We start from the raw sequence: 20,290 nt of genomic DNA, 5'->3' as shown, positions 1-20,290 counted from the left end.
TGATTGTAAGAGTTTTAATGCTCTTGATTCCTCTATTAATGAGATAATAATGATTTTCCTTCAAAAAAAAAAAAAAAACAAAAACAAAAAGAGCTACAATATGAATTGATCCATAGTTTTTTTAAACTTATAAGATTCATTTGTTAAAATTTTTGTTTTATTTATTTTTTAATGTTCTCTTCTCAAAATAAAACCATTAACAACAATTCAAACACAAAATCCTCCTAAAAACAAAACAAAAAAAATTTATAGAACATTTTTTTTTTAGGGTTTCAAACAAAAAACAACCACATTTTTTATAAAAATAGTTATGAGTGCTAAGTTTCACATTGTGTAGGTGAAACTAGACTTTATAATAAATTTTAAGAAATCTCTAAATTAATTGGTCATTTTAGAGTGATAACGCAGATGTAACTAACGTTTTTCTATATATGAGTTGTTGCAAATCACTCCCATCTCAAACCATCTTTTTTATATATATATATATATTTTAGAGTAAATTTATAATTTTATAAAGATTTAGAGAAAAATGTTAAGGAGACATCATACCACAAGACTAATTCAATAATATATATATATATATATATATATATATATATATATATATATTTTGTTTTTCTTTTTAATTTAGGAATTTTCTCAAGTTGTTAGGAGGAGATTAGAACAAGAAAAAAAAAATGACGAGATAATAAATAAAAAGAGAAAATAATATTAAAAAGAAGAAAATTGAGAGCCAGATAGCCCACGTACGTGGCGCGGACTCACCGCCAGAGTTTCACAAAAGTAACGCTTTCCCTCTCTTACCTTTTATATGACCAAATACCCATCGCCACCACCACCTCTCAACCTCTGCACACCAACATCGGCGCTCGGAGGCTCTCTCTTTCTCTCTCTATCTATATAGATAGAAGTCAGTAAGCTTCTCGTTCCATCTCTCTCTCTCTCAATTCGATTTTGGATGAATCAACTTTTTTTTTCCCCCAAAAAGTTTTAGGGTTTGGATAGTTGTTTGGGATTTTTTTTTTTTTTTTTAAAAAAATTTTCTTCTTCGATGGATTTGTTGGTTCAGAATCTTGCGCATTCCTAGGACGAAGATAGTGGTAGTACATGTTATGGATTAATCAACTATTATAATTACTTTATTGTTGATTTTTAATTGACCGAAATAATGTTAATAAAAATATATTCTTATAATATTTATATGTTTGATTCCTGTCTGATTAGATCGTCATGTGCCTGCGAACGATTTCAGATTATTTATTTATTTTTAATATTTTAATCTTGTTTGTTTGTTTGTTTGTTGATGATTTTGAGAATAACAAATTGTTTTAGGATGAATAACAAAATCATAGCCATCACTTTGCTGAGGGGAATGAAAAGCTATATTTTGTAATGGGTGTTAGATTTATATTCCTTTTCAATGTTGTTTGCGTATCTTATGGAATCATTTATTTCATGGGGTTGTAATTTTGGGCTTTTTTTGTTATTATTTATTTTAGGCTGCGGTGAAGATTCTGAGACTGCAGGAATTCTGTGATGGCTTCGAAGAGGATCAACAAGGAGTTGAAGGATCTCCAGAGAGACCCTCCTGCTTCATGCAGTGCTGGTTTGTTATTATACGCACTTGTCAAATTGGGTTGATTGTGTCTATCCTCATAATTCTGCTTTCAGGATTAAAGGGTTTCATGAGTGTTATTCTTATTTGTAACACCCCAGAAAGTTAATCTCACATTGGACATATGAATTACATGCATGTAGGTGATGGATTATAAAGGAGTTAATGAGTGAAATCCCACATTAGTTTCTTACTAAGCGAGACTGAACTTCTAAAGTGATTTTAAGCAATTTCAATTGCAACTTGACTAGTTATTTTGGAGTAATAGCACGCATGTAGCTAATGCTTTTCGTGGGTATGATATCAAAACAACCTAGTAACACTATTTGGCGCTAAAGTACTCCATGACATGGATCCTGACAAGGATGTTAAGGATTTGAGTGAGGGAGATTGTAACCCTCCAGAAAGTTGGTCTCACATTGGGAAGATAAATTGTCCGTATGAAGTGATTGGATTATAAAGGAGTTCGTAAGTGCCAAGTCTAAAGTCTCAAATTAGTTCCTTATCTGACAAGACTGTACTTTATAAGTGATTTTAGGGAGCTCCAATGCATATGTGTAGTAATAATTCGTATGTGTCTAGTACTTTTTCTTGGTAGTCACATTATTGTGATGTGAAGGGTGATAAACACGTATTTGAGAGTACATGAGAAGTATGACCATTTAATAATTTAAGTTAAGCCCAGAAAATATTACAATAACCATGAGGAAAAGATTGATAGAAGTTGAATTAAAGTAATGAATAGAAGCAAGTAGTAATAACATTTGTAGGATAATACTATGCATGCTCTTAGAGGAATAATTGGAGTGCACTCATCTCTGTTTGTGTATTAGTGAATGATTTGGTATCCGACAATATGTTTGTGTTGACTAAGAAATGATCAACATAAAGTGGTAATGCCTTCCACTCTTTTTTGTTTTTGTTTGCATTGGTGGTTATCTTAACAATAAGTAAGGCTAATACCCGGTTCTCTTCTGGTTAGATGGTTCGTTTTGGTTAGTGATTATTTTATGTGTTATTAGTGTTACAATTTGAAATTCAGAGGTTTATCATGTTTGCAGGTCCTGTGGCTGATGATATGTTCCACTGGCAAGCAACAATTATGGGCCCATCAGACAGCCCATTTGCTGGGGGTGTGTTTCTTGTATCCATTCACTTCCCACCAGATTACCCATTCAAGCCACCCAAGGTAAAAGCTCCACTCATGTCTCTCGATTTATATAGTTAATTCCTTAAACCATATTTCTTCTTGGTGTGTGCATTTCTTCATATGTGACGTAATTGTTTTCACTACTTGAAATACTTGGATTGTGTATCGTTTGTTTGTGTTTTTATCAATGAAAAGTTCCTCTATTTTCATTATTTACCTGAAGAGAGAAGGCTTGAATGTTGGACCTAAAACTACTGGAAGGATTTTCCTGGGTATAGAGTGTATATACTACTGCCAGGAATTTGAGTAGGTGGAGGGTGAATTTAGCTCGAGTTTGCATGTTTTGGTTTTAAGAACAGGCTTTTGGCTGTCATCTAGCTGCTTGTTTTCTTTGTCTTAGTAACTTAAGAACTGCACATGGCACTTGAGAGTGGAAATGCCTTTTGCCAAAATACCTATCATGTTGTGTGAATTGCCTGGTATCCTCCTGTCTTGCTGTAACTTTGGACACTTGGCAAGAATGAAATATTAGTAAGCTCATCAGGTTCTAGAAGTTGGAAAGTTATTATGATGAAGTGTGGCATAGTGAGAAGCTGAATTTGCAAACACAATTCTTCACAATTAAAAAACTTTATGAATTATAGGGAATAGGGGGAAAACCTCAAAACCCTCTCAAACTTATTTTTATTGATAGAACTGAGAAATAACTAAACAAAAATTGGTTGGCCAAGCCACCCTTATTATGTTTAAATAGGTTTAGGGTCTCAACCTTACAAAGTAAAATTACAAAAATAGCCTTTATGTTGAATTGTCTTAAACTTGCGAGCGAACACTGCACGAGTGTCGAGCGAAGTTTCTTTCTTGCAATTAGTCACAATCTCTCTCAAGCCAATGTTGAGCGAACTTCCTAAATCTTTTGTTGACAGCAGGTAGTGAACATTGGAATTGAAATCTTTTTGTGAAATACAAAATTGTAGCCCTTTGAATAAGCTTTCTAACGCCACCAAGCATGCTTTTATTTGATATCGGAGTCAAAAGATATGTCCATTTTAATCCGAATAGTTTGCTTGGTTTCATGATTATCAATTTGCTGGACTGCATGAAGCTACGTGTAGTCTGGGTTCCATCACATTATCAGTTATGACTCAAATAGAAAAGAGAGAAAAAAAAAAAAAAAAAAAAAAAAGTGAGAAAGAAGATGACTTGACCAAAACATTCATCTTACTTTTTTTTTGTTTTTTTTTAGTTATGATTTTGAATGTGATTGGTAGGACGTGAGTTTTTTCAGCCTTCATTAGTTGTCGTTGGTGAATTGATGTACGTTAGCTGTGCTTGTTTATGCTCCCCCTTTTTTTTTTTCCCGGGAATGAGTGAGTGGCCCAAGGGGAAGGGAGGGAGAGATTCAAACGAGTGACCTTTGCATCATGAGGTGTGGTCCTTTAGCCAATTGTATTTATGCATTTACATGACCTCTTATTTACGCCTTGGACAGGTTTCCTTCCGAACAAAAGTTTTCCACCCCAACATTAATAGCAATGGTAGTATCTGTCTTGACATCCTCAAAGAGCAGTGGAGCCCTGCCCTTACTATATCCAAGGTAATGTGCTTCTTTGAGTCATGGCATCCATATTTCTTGTTTAGTGTTGGACATGAGATGCAATTTTGTAGGTTTTTGCAATAGTTGTGCATGGTTGACTTCAATTTCGGGTTAGGCTTGGACTTGGTGACAGCATGCCTGAGTTTTGGTTTAATTTGGTGTTGTATTAAAGCAGCTCTATTATTTAGGTTGTTTTTGTGCTTGGAAAATATTTAGATTTGTGGTTAATTTTGTAACGAGCCATTATTGTAACAATGGTTTCTCGCAGGTCCTTCTCTCTATATGCTCACTGCTGACGGATCCAAATCCAGATGATCCTTTGGTGCCTGAGATAGCTCACATGTATAAGACTGACAGAGCGAAGTACGAGACTACAGCTCGCTCCTGGACCCAGAAGTATGCCATGGGCTAAGGCCCATCTGCTGCATCAATGCTTAAAACCATCCTACTAGTAAATAAATAGATGTAAGCTGATCTGAAGGTTAAAAGAACGCGTGCGTTTCGTCTGTTGTGATGTCTCCTGTCTTGGAGAAATTTAATGTGGGTTTCAGTAATCTGAGACATCTGACTTTAAGACATGGCATAGTTATATGGAACTTGGTGGCAAAATCATGTTTTTGTGTTGCATTTTATCATTTCTGGTTTGCATTTTATTGAGTGTGTTTTTTGGCTTTAAATCCGTACATTTGCTAGCCAGATTCTTTCCGCCCTGTTGGCATTGTTGAATTTAGATGAGGAAAGGCCATGTACTGAGTACGTGGTTGACATATGCATGGAGTGAATTGCTGTTCAATTCTTGGACATAATCAGAGATGAGATATTGATGCTTTAAAATATGTACCATGATTTTTGGTAGTCCATTCTCTACGCACTTAATTTTTGATAATGCACAAAAATAGAGGTGGATCTCAAAGGAACTCTTTGACTACAATCCATCCGAACAGGAAATAGGAAGGGAACCTGCTTACGTTTGTTATATATCCCGTAGAATGTAGATCTCATCCATCGCCCAAATCAAATGCAGAAATCATTTCAGAACGAGTGCCTTGTTTTTGTGTTTTTGCTTCTTCTTTGCCATGAGATGGCACTTTGTGTTGTCAGAGCTTCTTCTTGCTTCAATTGGGCTCTGCTGTCAAATGTTTTGTTTGATATGGCGATTTTATAGAATTTGTGTGGCTGTAAATGCTAAAGGACGCAAGTGGGTCAATAGGCATGTACGTTAGTTTAATTTGTCTTTGTGTTGTGTCCATTGGTCCTTGTATTTGTTTCTTTGCTGTCTTCTTCTGCCATAAATTTTACGATTTACCGTTAAGTAGAAGAGAAGAGGCTACCTAAACCCAAACTGGCATGGAAAACTGTAAAATATCTGAGGACAAAGTCCGACAGCAAGTGACAGCTTGAGCACAAATAATGAATGTGCACACGATCAATTCACCAAGCTGCGGTTATTTATCCTATTTATTGAGGGGTGAAAGGTGGGCATCTCTCTCTCTCTCTCTCTCTATCACATGCATGGCATCTGCTTGTGGGGTTGCCCCCCTTTTTTCCATCTTGTTCTTTTAATGCTTCTCCAGCAACTCCAACAGGTGTGGGATCCATGTTTAAATCTCTGTTATTTATTACTCCATTTAGTATAAGGGTAAAAAAAAACAGAGAGAGAGAGAGAGAGAGAGAGAGAGAGAGAGGCGTACGATGGGGGCAGAAGGAACTTAGGAGCATGTCCCTTTCAACCACATTATCGGCTGCATAATTCCAACACTACTCTTTGGCCCTTCTCATTATTTCTTTACTTACTTCCTGTAGTACGCACTCGGCCTGCTTACCAACATTTGTCCCTTTCTTTTTGATGTTTCTTACATGATATATTGCTCTATGGCTTTTGGTTTTAAGGAGGGATTAGTAAAGTTCTATTTCTAAATCCAAAAATTTCCATGCCTTAATCATTCTTGCGTGCTAAAAGTCTTCTCAATTAAAAGGCAATTTTAGAAGCAACTAGCAAGGAAGTTCTAGTTAATCTAGGATATTTGAATTTTATGACTATTTACAAATTGACATTTCGGTCCATATTTTATGAAAATGAATATAATGTGATAAATATTATGTGAACCGTTACATCAATTTGTCAATATGGTAAATATTTTTACAGTTCTAGTCTTTACAATATGTTCATTTATGTTTAGATAAGTTATACTCCATTGGATAACACCTCTTCGCATTCCAATAATCAATAATTATAATTATTATAATTAAGCTGGTTAGGATAATTTTGTAGAAAGAATCCTTTTAACAAACATAAGATTTGAAGATTTATTGTTCAAATTACTAAAAAAAATTGGGAAACATGATAATAACCAATCTACCCTTCCCTCCTAATGAATTGCAGTGGAAGTCAAACCACCCTATCCATACTTCACTTCAACGAAACAAAGACTCTTCTCACCTTTTCCTTCTCTCCCCTTATCCTACTCCTACTCGTCTCTTCCGTCGCCTTAACGTACGCACCACACCGTTAAGAATGAGCTTTTCTTCTTTGAAAGATAAAAAAAAAGTTCAAAAGTATGATCCATGTGCATTCTGAGCTAATGAGCTATCATCTATCATCTATCTTGTCATAACAAAAGATGATGTACCAACGTGTACGTGCTTCGAGGTACATCTTCACAGATCATGTGCAAAACCAAATTAATTATTCTTTCATTAATTTAGGTGCTTCTAATTTTATTAATTTTCCACGTAACCTTTAAAAAGAAAATCATTTGCATCCATCCATAAATAAGGATTAAGGGGGAGTGGAATTAATGGAGGTTTTTTTTTTTTTTTTGAGAGAGAAAAGATTATTAATTAAATATTAAGATGATAGTTGACCTGATTTGATGTGGGAAGTTCCGAAAACCAAAGCAAATGTCGGAAATATCGAAGACTACAAAAAGAAAAAACAATTAATTAAATAAAGATGAAATTCCCAATGGTCCCTGCTTTTTTCTCTCTGACCAAATTCCCCACTCCCACTGTTTCTTTCTTTCTTTAATCACTCTTTAATAAGTGGCAGGAACCAGGGGAGAAGAGATATTATTTATTACCGTACGTACATTCTCTCCCCTCTCGACGGTAAAACCCGAAATAAGGGTGACAGTGAGAGTCAGAGAATCACGGGGTTTCCTTGCTTTTCCTTGGTTCAAAAAAGAGTTACTGCAGGGGTTCGAAACACTCAAAAGAAGAAAAAGAAACCTCCAACCCAAATCCATCCTCTTCTTCTACTATATATATATATATATATATATAATCTACAATACACATGTTGTCTTCTTTTTTGAGGTGGCTATCGACAGTGCCGACACAACACTAATTCTATATACATATATACAAATAATAATATGCTACACCACAACCACAACCACAACCACAAGCATGCACTTAAAAAAACAAAAAGAGACACCCCACCCCCACTCTAAAAGACTAAATAGGAACAGAGACGAAGACGGAGACGAAATGAAAGTGACTAGAAACTGCATGCAAATTTAAATTGCTATTCTGCCGATGATGTGTCACTCTCGATCTCTTGTCCTTTTGAAACAGACTTTTCTAGCGATGGAGCCTCACCTCAGCCTCCGCTACTATTCTCTTCTTTCTTCTTTCTTCTCTCTGCCTCTCCCTTTCCATGTTTAGTCGCTTTGCTTTTCAGTTTTCTTGGACCTCGTGTGCCCTTCTACACTCTACATTCCCCCTACTGATCACTACTCTACCGCTCTCAATCTCTTCTCACTTGCAATCAACGGTTTAGAAAAAATGTTATTTATGAAAATTTGAGTAAATTAATTAATTAAGTGTAGCTATTGCTTTCATTAATATTATGTTTTAATTTCTGGAGCATATATTAAAGCAGCTTAATTACTTTATCGCTTTTTTTTTTTGTACATGGCCATCTTAATTTTGACCCCTCGCGCGGTTGCAACTTAGCCAAAGTTTGGCCTATATATTATAATTACCCACTTTATACGCTATATACGGTACGGTGTCCACATAATACGTCGTCATTGACTAAAACGTGAAGTCGATCCACCGCTAATGGTTTACTTTTATGCACTGTATTGGATGACTACTTCCACTTTCCACAGTGAGAGATTCATATTTGACAATTTCCTAGTTTGACAATCATTTTGGAGATAAGGCAAGCATCTTTCTTTTTTAGGTTTTTCTTAATTTGGTGGTTGACATGAGAATGAGAAGCTAGTCGTTTTTAATGTAAATATATATATTATGGTTTTTCTCTAGAAGCATTTCATGGCAAACAGCAACGATATTGGCAATTGCCAGTTATCATCCACGTGTATTTTTAGCTTGAAACGCGTCAAGCTGTAATTCCTTTTCCGTGTCAACCACTTCTTATGAAGTAAAATTATGATTAGATAGACTTAATGAACAACATCTCACTCAAATGTCACCTTCCTTACGTTTTCTTGCGTGTTATGATGGGACCCCCACATTTATCAATTTCTTTAATTGCTTTTATTCTTAAGTTTTTCCCAAACCGACACAAAAAAAAAAAAAAAAAAAGTTCTCTAAGTACTCTTAAACATTTGGTAAATTAGATAAAACATATACTCAATTGGAAGGATGAATTATAAAAGTACTTAAAATTAATGAATACAAATTATCCTTGCAAATCAAATATAAAAGAAAATAAATGTTAAAAAAGAATGATATATATATATATATATACACTTGGGTGTTAGGTTTGTCATGCATTGCGTTCCTTAATGTTACGTGATGGACAGAGTGGTTGGTCTATGCCTACTAACAAACTACCAAACTACCAACTAACTCCCTAGATATGTCCATGTTTTTTTCAACACAAAATGTTACTTCCGCTCATGCTACCTAGCTCCAACTCCAACCACAAAAGTGAGAGTGGTCAGACAACCTATTCTGGCGGCAGCGTGGGAATAAGGAGGAGAATTATGAAAGGGGATATGAATGTTCAACAACTTATTGTACATGTCATTAAAAATTTGAGTAATAAATCTAAGAAAACCTTTATTCAATTCACTCATGAACTACTCAACATTTATTTGAGACTTAATTAATTAGTGGTGACACAATTATTGATTTTGGTTGTAAAATATTTACTCAAATCTAAATTTAGAGAGGACTCAGGGGAGAGATATGATAGACAATCTTGAGCCAACGACCAGCCTAGTGGGTTAAGCTATATATGCTGTCAAAAATGGGTAGTAACTAATAGCCTAAATCCTAATAGGGCTAGCCTACTCCTTTTTGCTCCGCCGGTGCCCCATCTCAACCATCATCCCGTATTTCCTTCGGGCCTGCACCGAATTAGTAATCATTCCTCCTTTTAACCACCACTTTCTTCTTCGCTTTTTAAGTTTCAAGAGCAATTTATAAGTTCCAATGACGTTTGAAATATAGATTTTAAAGAAGAGGGTGTTTTAGCTTTGTTGAATTTCAATTAGAATTGAAACATTCAAATAAATATCTTTATTTGAATGTTTAGCTTTGTTTCGATTCGAATTGAAATTTAAAAGAGCACTAATTATTTCTTATAAATATTTCACAAAGTTGATGTGATATATTCTAACGGTTTTTGAATAAGTGATTGTTAAAAAAGTTGGTGGATATTGTTAGGTCAATCTTATGAAATATTTGTAAAATTTTTGTTAGTTAATATGGTATCAGAATAAATATTTTAAATTTGAACATTATTGCGTGGCACAAAATATATATATATGATTATAAAAAATCATATTTTCAAATTCCACCTTTTTTTTTTTTTTTTTAAAAAAATTTAATTGCAATGACAAATACAAAGTGACCTTAAAAAAAAAAATTGGTAGCTTGGTGGTTAAGAATAAAGAGCAGTAGGACTAGGAGGAACATAAAATGCGGGAATTTGGTACTTTGCGAAATAGAGGGTAAAGTCACAATTGGTCCAATTTATGAGTAGAAAGTTTAGGAGTAAAATTTAAAGCAGAAAATGACACGTAACCCAAATTCTTAATAAGCGACGCAAAGTGGCGTGGGGGGCGCTGGAACCTTCTTTCTTCTCCACAACATCGTTTGGGAGAGAGAGAGAAAGTGAAACCCAAACAACCTATCATATAAATCAATTAATTACAAGAGAAAAAGAGAGAGAGAGAGAGAGAATATTTAGCGAAAATCAGATCTCTCTTTGTTTCCTTCGAGCTCACAGAACTCTACCGTCTTTTTTTTTTTTTTTCTTTTTTCTCGAGAAAATTCCTTTATTTTCCCGGAGAGCTTATGCGACTCTGAAGTGCTGGTGAATTTCGAATATTTTCCCCTGAGATTCTCCGGCTCTTGAAAAACGGTCTTATAGCTCCTCTAGAGTCTAGGAGCTTGCGATCTCCATTTATCCGATTGTAGTTTTCTTTGACGGTGCGTTTTCACAGTTTTTATTTATTTATTTATTTTTAATCTGTGGTCCAAGTAAAGGATGCGTGCGGTGCTCTGTCTCTACGCCGAGTTTAATGTGAGATCTAAGGCGTTGTTTTTAATCTGCATTGATGAGATTTAATGCGTTTTGAAGTTTGTGGAGAACGTTACTATAAATGTGATCGGTGATTGTTGCCATTAATGCTTAATTTTTTTTTTTTCAATTCTTTTAACGGCGTCACTGTGTTGCATTAGTTTCAGAGCTATTGTCAGCGAGTCTTTTTTATTTCATTTTTTGCTGAATTTTGAGACTTTGAGTTGCTTTATGAGGTTTCAGCTAAAATTTAGCTGCTCTCCTTCTGAATCTTTTGGAAATTTGGTGTATTTTGGTTTTTTATTATTTCGTCGGTGAATAAGGAAGTGAAAAACCATGAAAGGCGGTGAATTGAATATCTGATTGGAATTTTATTTTATTTCTTTTTGGGATTTTGTCGAGGTAGATCTATTGGATTTTCAGGATTTATAGGAGTAGTGTTGAAAGTTAAAGAATTTATTTGGTTTGCTCGAAAGTGATGAGAAGAAGTGAAAATTCTGGCTTTTCTTGTGAAAAGGTTTAATTTTTCGGAGAATTTGGAGTAAAATAATTGTAGGTTTACAGGAAAATGCAATTTTTTTTTATGTATTCGGAGACACAGGGAAAGTACCACATCACAAGAAAGTTGCTTCCTTCCTTCCATCTTCTAGTCGTTTTCTTATCGACAACCAAAAGCATTTGTTGATTTGCCATTTAGGTACTTTGGATGTGTAGAGATATTTCGATATGGGGATTTGCGTTAATAGAAGAAAGTTCGTCACCAACAATTATTTCTCCTACTGAATTAGGAACTTAGTCTTTTATATATATAATTTTGATGCTATGCTTTGTCATTTACGTGCAACATATTTGGTATCTTGCATTTGGACTTTGGGATGCTTAGTTGCTGCCTTCTGTTCTTGACAGTGTAGAGCTGCATCAATGCCCGTGAGCTAGAACTGCATCAATGCCCGTGAGCTTGCTGTGGGTTTCTCTGAATCCTCTGAAGACTAAGCTTGAAACTCTTCCCTTTGCTGTGGTCTGAAATGTCAGGTATGCTTGCTAGTTAGTTTCTAGGACACACATGCCATGTGCTTTTGCTTGCTAATTTTGATGGCTTTTTATGATGGTTGATTAGTTGGAAAAATGAAGAGTAAAGATGATTAAAGCTTTAGAATAATGTGTAGTGGTGGATAAGTGGATATACAAGTGCTGTTTTGACTACTAATCTTTAATTTTCCTATTGAAGGCCAAGAAGGACTGGGGTTTCACGATGAAAATAGGGAGAGAAAATCAGATTTTGAGAATTCTGAAGATGAGAGACGGCGATCAAAAATTGGGAACCTCAAGAAGAAGGCAATAAGTGCTTCAAATAAATTCACCCATTCTCTTAAGAAAAGAGGGAAAAGGAAAATCGATTACAGGGTTCCGCAAGTTGCAATCGAGGATGTGCGGGATGCAAAGGAGGAGAGTGCTGTCTGTGAATTGCGTCAAAAACTCGTTGACAGGGATTTGTTGCCTCCCAGGCATGACGACTATCATACTTTGTTGAGGTTAGTTGTATCTTTCAATGTATAATGTGCTACATGAGTATACTGGCTGCTTTGGTTGGCTGGTTTCACCTTTTACATGAATAAACTGAGTTGTAATCCTTTTTTTTTTTTTTTAATCTTTGGCAGGTTTTTGAAAGCTAGGGACTTTAACATCGAAAAAACAATCCCGATGTGGGAAGAAATGCTCAATTGGAGAAAAGAATATGGAACTGACACCATTATGGAGGTAGTGATATTAAATTATGACACCAGCCATATAAGTCTCAGTTGATTCGTTCTACAGAATGCTTTAGGGAGGAACTTTTTCTGTCTTTTTCTCAATCTAAGCATAATATAAGGGTGTTAGAAACTTGTAACTAAATTTTTCGGTAATGTGATAACTTGGTGGCAAAAGAAAAAGGATAAGAACTTGGGAAAATGATATAGTTGCATCTGAGTTTTACTAGGCCATACTATGTCGCAACTGCATTATGCTCACTATGTACATCCTGTCTGATGCTAACCCTGTATTCTGCTAATTAATGAAGGATTTTGAATTTCAAGAGCTGGAAGAAGTCTTACAGTATTATCCCCAAGGGTACCATGGAGTTGACAAGGAAGGCAGGCCAGTTTACATCGAGAGGCTTGGGAAAGCTCATCCAAGTAGGCTCATGCGCATCACCACGATAGATCGCTACTTAAAGTACCATGTACAAGAGTTTGAAAGGGCTTTACAGGAGAAATTTCCTGCTTGTTCAATTGCAGCAAAAAGGCGGATCTGTTCGACAACAACGATACTGGATGTCCAGGGCTTGGTATGTTGACTTCTACGTGGGAATGCCTCTGTCAAATTGAATTTGGTCTGTCATGGAGAAAATTTATCAAATTTTTGCTAACTGAGGGAGATCGGTGCTGTTTCCTGTTGTGCATGTACTTTAAAGAGTTCAGTCAGGTTTAACATCCATATTTTGTGCTTTGTACACCTGTCACCTGTATCATAATTTGGGTGCACTAGGTCACACTTTCAATAAACAGGGACGAGAATAAAAGACTCGTTATATGCTTGTTGATAGGAACTTCAAAATATTTTCTTCTACTAATAGCCGATTGTTTGTATAACTTACATAGTGCTTCTCTGCATAATTTTAACTGGCAATTGACAATTATGTTAAATACAGGGCATTAAGAATTTCACCCGGACTGCTGCAAATCTCTTGGCTGCCATGACAAAAATTGACAACAGTTACTACCCCGAGGTACTGGCGTCTCCCTAATGATATCTTATTTTCCAATAATGTATTGGTGTGTAATTATTACCATAAATCTACAGACTTTACATCGAATGTACATTGTCAATGCTGGTCCGGGCTTCAAAAAGATGCTTTGGCCTGCTGCACAGAAATTTCTTGATGCAAAGACTATTGCAAAGATACAGGTAATGGGGATATAGTTAGGACTACCTTATTGTATTTCTCATGCAGCCTCAACTGACTTTATATTGATCTTCTTAAATTGAAGGTTCTGGAACCCAAATCGTTGTCTAAACTACTGGAAGTCATAGATTCAAAGTAATCTTTCATCTGTTCATTCTGTCTCATTTAAAAGTTAGTATCTGTTAAATAGTTGCTTAGACACTTTTCCTTTCAGTCAGTTGCCAGACTTCTTGGGTGGTTCATGTACCTGTTCCACAGAAGGAGGGTGCCTTAGATCTAACAAAGGCCCATGGAATAATCCTGACATAATGAAGGCAAGCTTTTTCTTGCAATATATATATATATATATATATATATATATATATATATATATATATATTTTTTTTTTTTTTCATTATGTGATATATTATCGTTTGCGGCCTGATTTATGTTGAGTCCATAGTCCATGCCTATGAAATCTTTTTTAGGAATGAAATTTCTATTGACTTTGGCTCCCCATGTTTAGATCGTACATCATGTGGAAGCAAAATTTGTGAGGCAAATTACCAGAGTTTCTATGGACCAGGAGAAATTTGACGCTTATACTAAGATACGTCCACTGAAGGCAAGTCTTAGTTTCATTGGCAGAAGTATGATGTTGCATTATTAGTATATCTTGCTCCTATATAGCTCATTCTCTTTTTCTTCTTCTTCTAAATCCAGGGAAGATTTAGTGATACATCAACAGCAGAGTCAGGGTCAGATATTGATGATCCTTGTTCTACATCAGGACGGCAGAGCTCCACAGTTCCTCGTTTGGACCCAGTTCATGAAGAAGTGAGTTTTAAAACCAGTGGCTCACGTTGATTGTGTTGATTATTATTTATCTAATGTGTGTGTTCTACTATTGATATGCAGGTCAAGGCATCAGATCCAATTGCCTACTACAGTTGTGATGATAATTTTTCTCTGGTTGAGAAGGCTGTGAGAAGTGATCAAGTTGAGGGACATTCTGAGGATCGACCCCTTAGAATTGATGAAATGGATAATGCTCCTCGTGAGGGAACATCAAGTTTGGAAGGTACTTGTTAATGTAATTTATGTTGGTCCTTGTTAATATAATCTATTATGACAATCATTTCTTTTCTTCTCTAGGATATGTTAACAACATATTGTTTGTGGCTAGGAATCCGTGCCTCTTTGAGGACTGCAAGCGTTTAAAATCTTTTTTTTTGAGTTCGCTCTTTGATTGGGCTATAATCTATGTTCCTAATTTCTCCTCTTCCAATAGTTAGCTTTTCAAGTTTGAGACACCTTTAGGGTGGTTGTTAATCTTGTATACTTTTAATGTATGAGGGTTTTGCTATATATATATATATATATATATATATATATATAAATAAAAATAAATTAAATAAATTATTATTCATTCTGTTTTTTGGTGGCTTTTTCACCAAAATATAAAAGATTGTTTGTGGTTCATTCGGTAATTTAGGAATATTTTGAAAAGATTATTGATAGACGTGACAATTGCTAATATAGGTTATTACCATATATTTGCTTAGCGTTTGATTATTATCCCTCTTGTTCTTAAACTGCCGTCTCTTGTCAGGCACTCCAGTAAAGCGTTGGTTCAACAATGTTAAGGAAATCGTTGAGAAAAGTGATTTTCAATATGTTGCAAGAGCACTGATATCCTTCTTCGTCAGACTGGTTGCATTTTTCCGTACTCTACAATATGAATTCCGGAGAAGGCAGAATAATGTTTATCCATCTAATTCACTGGAAAACAACATTAATGACCATTCAGCAGCAGTTGAAGCTGTGAGTGAAGAAGATCGAATTGGTCCATGCATACAGCGTCTTGATAGACTGGAAAAGGTATTTGAGGAACTTAACAGCAAACCTGTTGGAATTCCTTTGGAAAAGGAACGGATGATTATGGAATCTTTGCACAGGATCAAGTCTGTTGAGGCCGACCTTGAACAAACAAAGAAAGTATGTTTTGTTCTACAGAGGTTTAGTCATGTGGAATTGAGATTTTGATGAACTGATGGTGATGTATTCCAATTCATCTTATTGTTTCAGGTACTACATTCAACAGCTGCGAGGCAACTAGAGATTGGTGAGTTGCTAGAGAAATTACACGAGTCTAAATGCCATGTAAGTATCAGGGTTAAATTTTGTTACTAAATTGGCTTCCATCATATTCCCATGAGCTGAGTTTATAACTTGTGAGTATCCTTGATGCAGCGAAGAAGACTGTTCTGTTAAATACCTGGAAGATTGACCGTAATAGAACAGAACAAAGTTACGTGTGCATGCCGCCATTTCGGGGGCATTGTTGGTAGTGGGACATACTTGGTAGAGGCGCCGGGAAGAAATCTTTTGTCTTTTTTAATCTCGTTGTCTCTCCTATGGTGAGTAGCGAGCACTTGACATAATTTACAGTCGAGCTGTATGGGTTTTTCACCATCGGCTTTGGAACAATGTAGAGAAGAAAAAGTTGATGAAATATTTAACTTACAGCATTTTTTTTTTCTTCCAATTATTTCCTCTAAACTGAATACACTGATGCCTTTACGAGGAGGCAAAGCAGTGTCACGGGGATAACCTAAATAGCACCTTTAAACGTGCCTCCAATGCCACCAAATAAATATAAATATCAAGTGGGATTGGACTTTTGTACTTGTTCAATTATGTATTTAAACGTGCCTCCAATGCCATGTATGTGTTTGTTAAAATGCTATAGAGAAACAAAAAGAAGAAGCATTAACAAGTAACGGGGCTTAGATTTTCATATGGTAATCCGGTACAATGAGAGCTATTGATTGCATATGCAATGGGTATAGTTCGTGTAAAAGAGTTCGGGTGCTTGAACTTTTATATGAGCATGGTGGGGTCAGGTGCCCTTTTATTATATTTCATTTAAATTCTGATTTTTTATTTTTTATTTTTTTAACCGTCCTAATAGAATGCTAACAACTAATGTAACAAGATTGTTGACTTTAGATCTTTATTTGGACATGTGGCTTACATCTGACATAAAATTGTTGAAATTGTAGTTTTTGGTACAATATTAGCCCAGAGAAATGGGTCGGGGCATACATGTTGATGTGCTGGTTAGTTTTGTTTATATAATAGATAAAGGAGAGTAAAATTGAGCTTGATAAAGAGTTTTGGTCTGATTTTAGCTCACAATCTAATGTTATTTATGTAGTTTATGTATCATGTTGGCAAACACTAATTTTTTGCATTTATTTTCTTTCTTAAAACATTATTTAAAAGGCAACTATTGTACGCGTTTATGTAGTATAGCTATCAGATCTCATATTGTAGGAGGCTGGATAGAAGATAAAGAAGAACACAAAAACCAAATACTATACCAAAAATCCACCTAAAATATGATTTTAAAAAACTTAAAACAAGAGGCTAACACAATAAATAAATAAATAAACTAACGAGTAATGTTACATATATTTTCATTTTCTAATTTTCTTTTTTATATATATTTTTAAATATATTATTAGATTTGAGATGAATTATTATTTAATCATAATTTAAAAAAAATTATATAATAGTGAAAATATAAAAAATGAAGAGTGAAGCATTTTCTGTGAACAAAAATGGAATACATGAAAAATCTCAAAATTGAGAAGGTTACACGTAGAAGAGAGAGAAAGCGAAAGTTGTTTTTGTTTGTTTATGGAGAATCTGGTTGGGGAATGCTGACGGGGTCATCTTTCCTGCTGTCACCCACTTCAGTCATACGCGTTTCCCTCTGTCTTTTAGTTGTTTATGTTTTAATTAATACTAATTTTTTTGTTAAATAATAGAATAAGAAAAGTAACCAACTACTTTTGTGGGCATACTGCATACAATCCCCATCGGTCGCATTTTGTTTTTAATGGTAATTTAATTGGTTGTAAATTACACTTCATAAAGTGAGAATTATTAGTTCAAATTTTTTTTTTCTCTTTTTTCTTATATGAACATGTTGAAAAAGAAAATGTCAGTAACATTTTATATCATTTTTAAAAAAAGATTGTTTTAAGTGTTCGTTTAGTGGCATGATAGTAAAAATTATAATTATGATTAGATAAAATTATAAAAAAAAGTAAATATAATTTTTGACTGTAATTTCTATTATCATGCTAGTGAGTGAGGACTCAAGAAGATATGTAATATTGTTCTTACAATTTACTAAAATCATCTATAAAATCTAGTCTTACTTAAAAAAATTAATCAACTTAAAATTAGAAGTAATTAAAGTTATTAATAAAAATGATAAACACTGTTCAGTGAAATAAAGTTTGCAGTAATTATGAATGATTGAATGTGGTAATAATCTGCCGCTGTGTATAAGCTTTTCGCTCTACTCATGAGGCTCATATATATTTCTGTCATTGTCTATAATCTATATAATCTATGTGAGTTACTGAGGAAAGCGTTCAAAGCTTTATTTTCTCTGGAAAAATAAAGAAATAGAAGGAATAGAAGAGTTAGCTCTTCCATTAACATCTCTCTCTCTCTCACGCCCAAAGAAGACCCAAGAAATATGGAGTGGAATCGCTGTTTATGTGTCAGCTCTGCAATTATCTTGTCCTTCCTTTTGATGGGTTTCTCTGTTTCTTCTTCTTCTCCATCCACTTTCATTTCAGGTGCTATTAGTTTTCCCTAATCTCTGTCTTTCTGTGAATATGTGGTTCTTTATATATCTCCTTTTTATATTTTTTTAATTTCTGTGTGTATATAATTGCAGATAGCATCTTTGGATCTCATGCATCTTCTGGCAGGAACCTTCTTCAAGCTAGAAAAGGTGTTAATCTTCACCGCTGATTTCTTTCTTTTGGATCAGAAATTTTTCTGGGTTTGACTTACTATGCATTATTGCTGTGAGTGTGAGATCTGATAGCTCAAAGTTTCAAACTTTGGTTTTATGCCCATTGTTTCAAGTTTTCAATTAGGTCTAGTTGGATGATAAAGATGCATCAAATCTGTTATATTGTGTGGCGTGCTAGCTGATTTATTTCTAGAGGCTTATGGATTTGCATTTTCAGGCATTGCCCTTTGTAACCATTACTACTAATTTTTGCCTTTCAGATTCCCTTCCTAATATTATTACCCTTTTTTTTTTTTTTTTTTTGGTTTTGAGGATTTTCTTTTCTGTTATTAGTTAAAAGCATTACGGAAATGGTATTGAGAAATTAATTGAATTAAAGCCTAGCGACTAAGGTTTTTACTTTGTGCATGATTATACTGAGTTTAATTAATTAGTCATATCTCTGATCCATTCAGGCCATATGGCCATGGGTTGTCTATATACGTACCCATATGATGATAGAATAGCCAACTGGTTTCTGATGTGCATATATCTAATTCCTCTATAGCCTGTTTAAATTCTGCAAAGAGCCCTTGCTTTGTTACTTGATGAGAGGTGCCGGATTTGATGGAGAACATTGCTAAGGAAGTTCATTTGTTTGCAATCTTTTGAATGTTTTTGTTTTCTCTTCTCAAACCAGAAACATTTACAAATAACTCAAACACAAAACACTTTTTCAAACCAAAAAAAAACCTCCATAACACATTAACAGGCAATGCTCTTTTAAAGCATTATTACTACATCGCTCTACCCAATATATATCCAAAAGGTTTCTAATGATATTTTGCGGTTAATGTTATTATCTGCAGCTTGCACAGTGAACTTCGAGTTCTTAAATTACACAATCATCACAAGCAAATGCAAAGGACCCCAGTACCTAGCTGTGCCCTGCTGTGCAGCATTTTTGGAATTTGCGTGCCCTTATGCCGATGTTTTAAATGATTTAACAAACGATTGTGCTTCAACCATGTTCAGCTACATCAACCTCTATGGGAGATACCCAGCTGGCCTTTTTGCCAGCGAGTGCAGGGGCGGGAAGGAGGGTCTTGAATGCCCTGCAATACCACCGTCAGTGTCAGCCAGCGACAATTCAAGTGGGATTCAGATTGGGATTCAGATCAAGTGCTACCCATACCCACTGCTAATGCTCACAGCTGCCTCCTTGCTGTTGTTGTTTAAGTCTTTATGAATCATCAAAAAAGTCAATTTTCCTACCTTTTCCCAATCATTAATATATATATATATATATATTTTTTTTTTTACCTTGTGAAAGGACTAAATTTTTTTCTCACATTAGTTTCTAGGCCATGTTTTCCTTTGTATCACCAAGGTATACTCAAATTGATTTGTGTATCAATTTTTAATTTGCTGCCCACAAGTGGTGGTTGGGGGTTGTTAGGACCATGTTGTATCTTTGATTCTTGAGTGTATGTGCTACATAATTTAATTAAGGGGCTCCAAATTCCACTTATATACTCCTTGACAGATGAACTTGTAAATCTCCACTGTATCAAAGTAAAAAAAAGTAGCCATCACGGTGCAGCATAGTGAAGTTCTACATCATAATATATATATCAAATGAGTGTGTAAGATGTGGGCCTAAGTTGGAATTATGCTCATA

The 20,290-nt window shown here is 34.8% G+C and overlaps 3 protein-coding genes across 6 annotated transcripts; all 3 read left to right on the top strand.

Moving 5' to 3' along the window:
• Positions 1 to 768: 768 nt before the first annotated feature.
• LOC132173907 (ubiquitin-conjugating enzyme E2-17 kDa) lies at positions 769 to 4,989 on the top strand. Of its 2 annotated transcripts, none has more exons than XM_059585578.2 (5): positions 769 to 910; positions 1,500 to 1,606; positions 2,677 to 2,804; positions 4,258 to 4,362; positions 4,631 to 4,989. In XM_059585578.2, the coding sequence occupies exons 2-5, from the start codon at positions 1,537 to 1,539 to the stop codon at positions 4,772 to 4,774; spliced, it is 447 nt and encodes a 148-aa protein (XP_059441561.1). In that variant the 5' UTR covers positions 769 to 910; positions 1,500 to 1,536; the 3' UTR covers positions 4,775 to 4,989. The 2 variants fall into 2 exon arrangements, with proteins under 2 accessions (XP_059441561.1, XP_059441560.1); XM_059585577.2 differs by having other exon boundaries at positions 770 to 914.
• A 5,446-nt stretch (positions 4,990 to 10,435) lies between these two features.
• On the top strand, positions 10,436 to 16,497 carry LOC132174723 (phosphatidylinositol/phosphatidylcholine transfer protein SFH13). Of its 3 annotated transcripts, none has more exons than XM_059586374.2 (15): positions 10,436 to 10,773; positions 11,776 to 11,896; positions 12,093 to 12,396; positions 12,523 to 12,622; positions 12,924 to 13,190; positions 13,554 to 13,631; positions 13,706 to 13,810; positions 13,894 to 13,943; positions 14,023 to 14,122; positions 14,314 to 14,412; positions 14,511 to 14,624; positions 14,706 to 14,868; positions 15,400 to 15,785; positions 15,876 to 15,950; positions 16,041 to 16,497. In XM_059586374.2, exons 2-15 carry the CDS (start codon positions 11,890 to 11,892, stop codon positions 16,059 to 16,061), a joined length of 1,869 nt encoding a protein of 622 aa, XP_059442357.2. In that variant the 5' UTR covers positions 10,436 to 10,773; positions 11,776 to 11,889; the 3' UTR covers positions 16,062 to 16,497. The 3 variants fall into 3 exon arrangements, with proteins under 3 accessions (XP_059442357.2, XP_059442354.2, XP_059442355.2); XM_059586371.2 differs by having other exon boundaries at positions 11,771 to 11,896; XM_059586372.2 differs by lacking the exon at positions 10,436 to 10,773 and adding an exon at positions 11,047 to 11,561 and having other exon boundaries at positions 11,771 to 11,896.
• Positions 16,498 to 18,193: 1,696 nt separating this feature from the next.
• Positions 18,194 to 20,160, top strand: LOC132175308 (GPI-anchored protein LLG1). Its single transcript, XM_059587202.2, has 3 exons — positions 18,194 to 18,448; positions 18,550 to 18,606; positions 19,479 to 20,160. Exons 1-3 carry the CDS (start codon positions 18,346 to 18,348, stop codon positions 19,856 to 19,858), a joined length of 540 nt encoding a protein of 179 aa, XP_059443185.2. The 5' UTR covers positions 18,194 to 18,345; the 3' UTR covers positions 19,859 to 20,160.
• Positions 20,161 to 20,290: the final 130 nt, after the last annotated feature.

The sequence above is a fragment of the Corylus avellana genome, chromosome 3 (assembly GCF_965113065.1).
Source record: "Corylus avellana chromosome 3, dhCorAvel1.hap1.2, whole genome shotgun sequence".
Taxonomy (NCBI): Eukaryota; Viridiplantae; Streptophyta; class Magnoliopsida; order Fagales; family Betulaceae; genus Corylus; species Corylus avellana.
The sequence above is the reverse complement of the archived record's forward strand: the minus strand, read 5'-3'. Positions and strand labels throughout refer to the sequence as shown.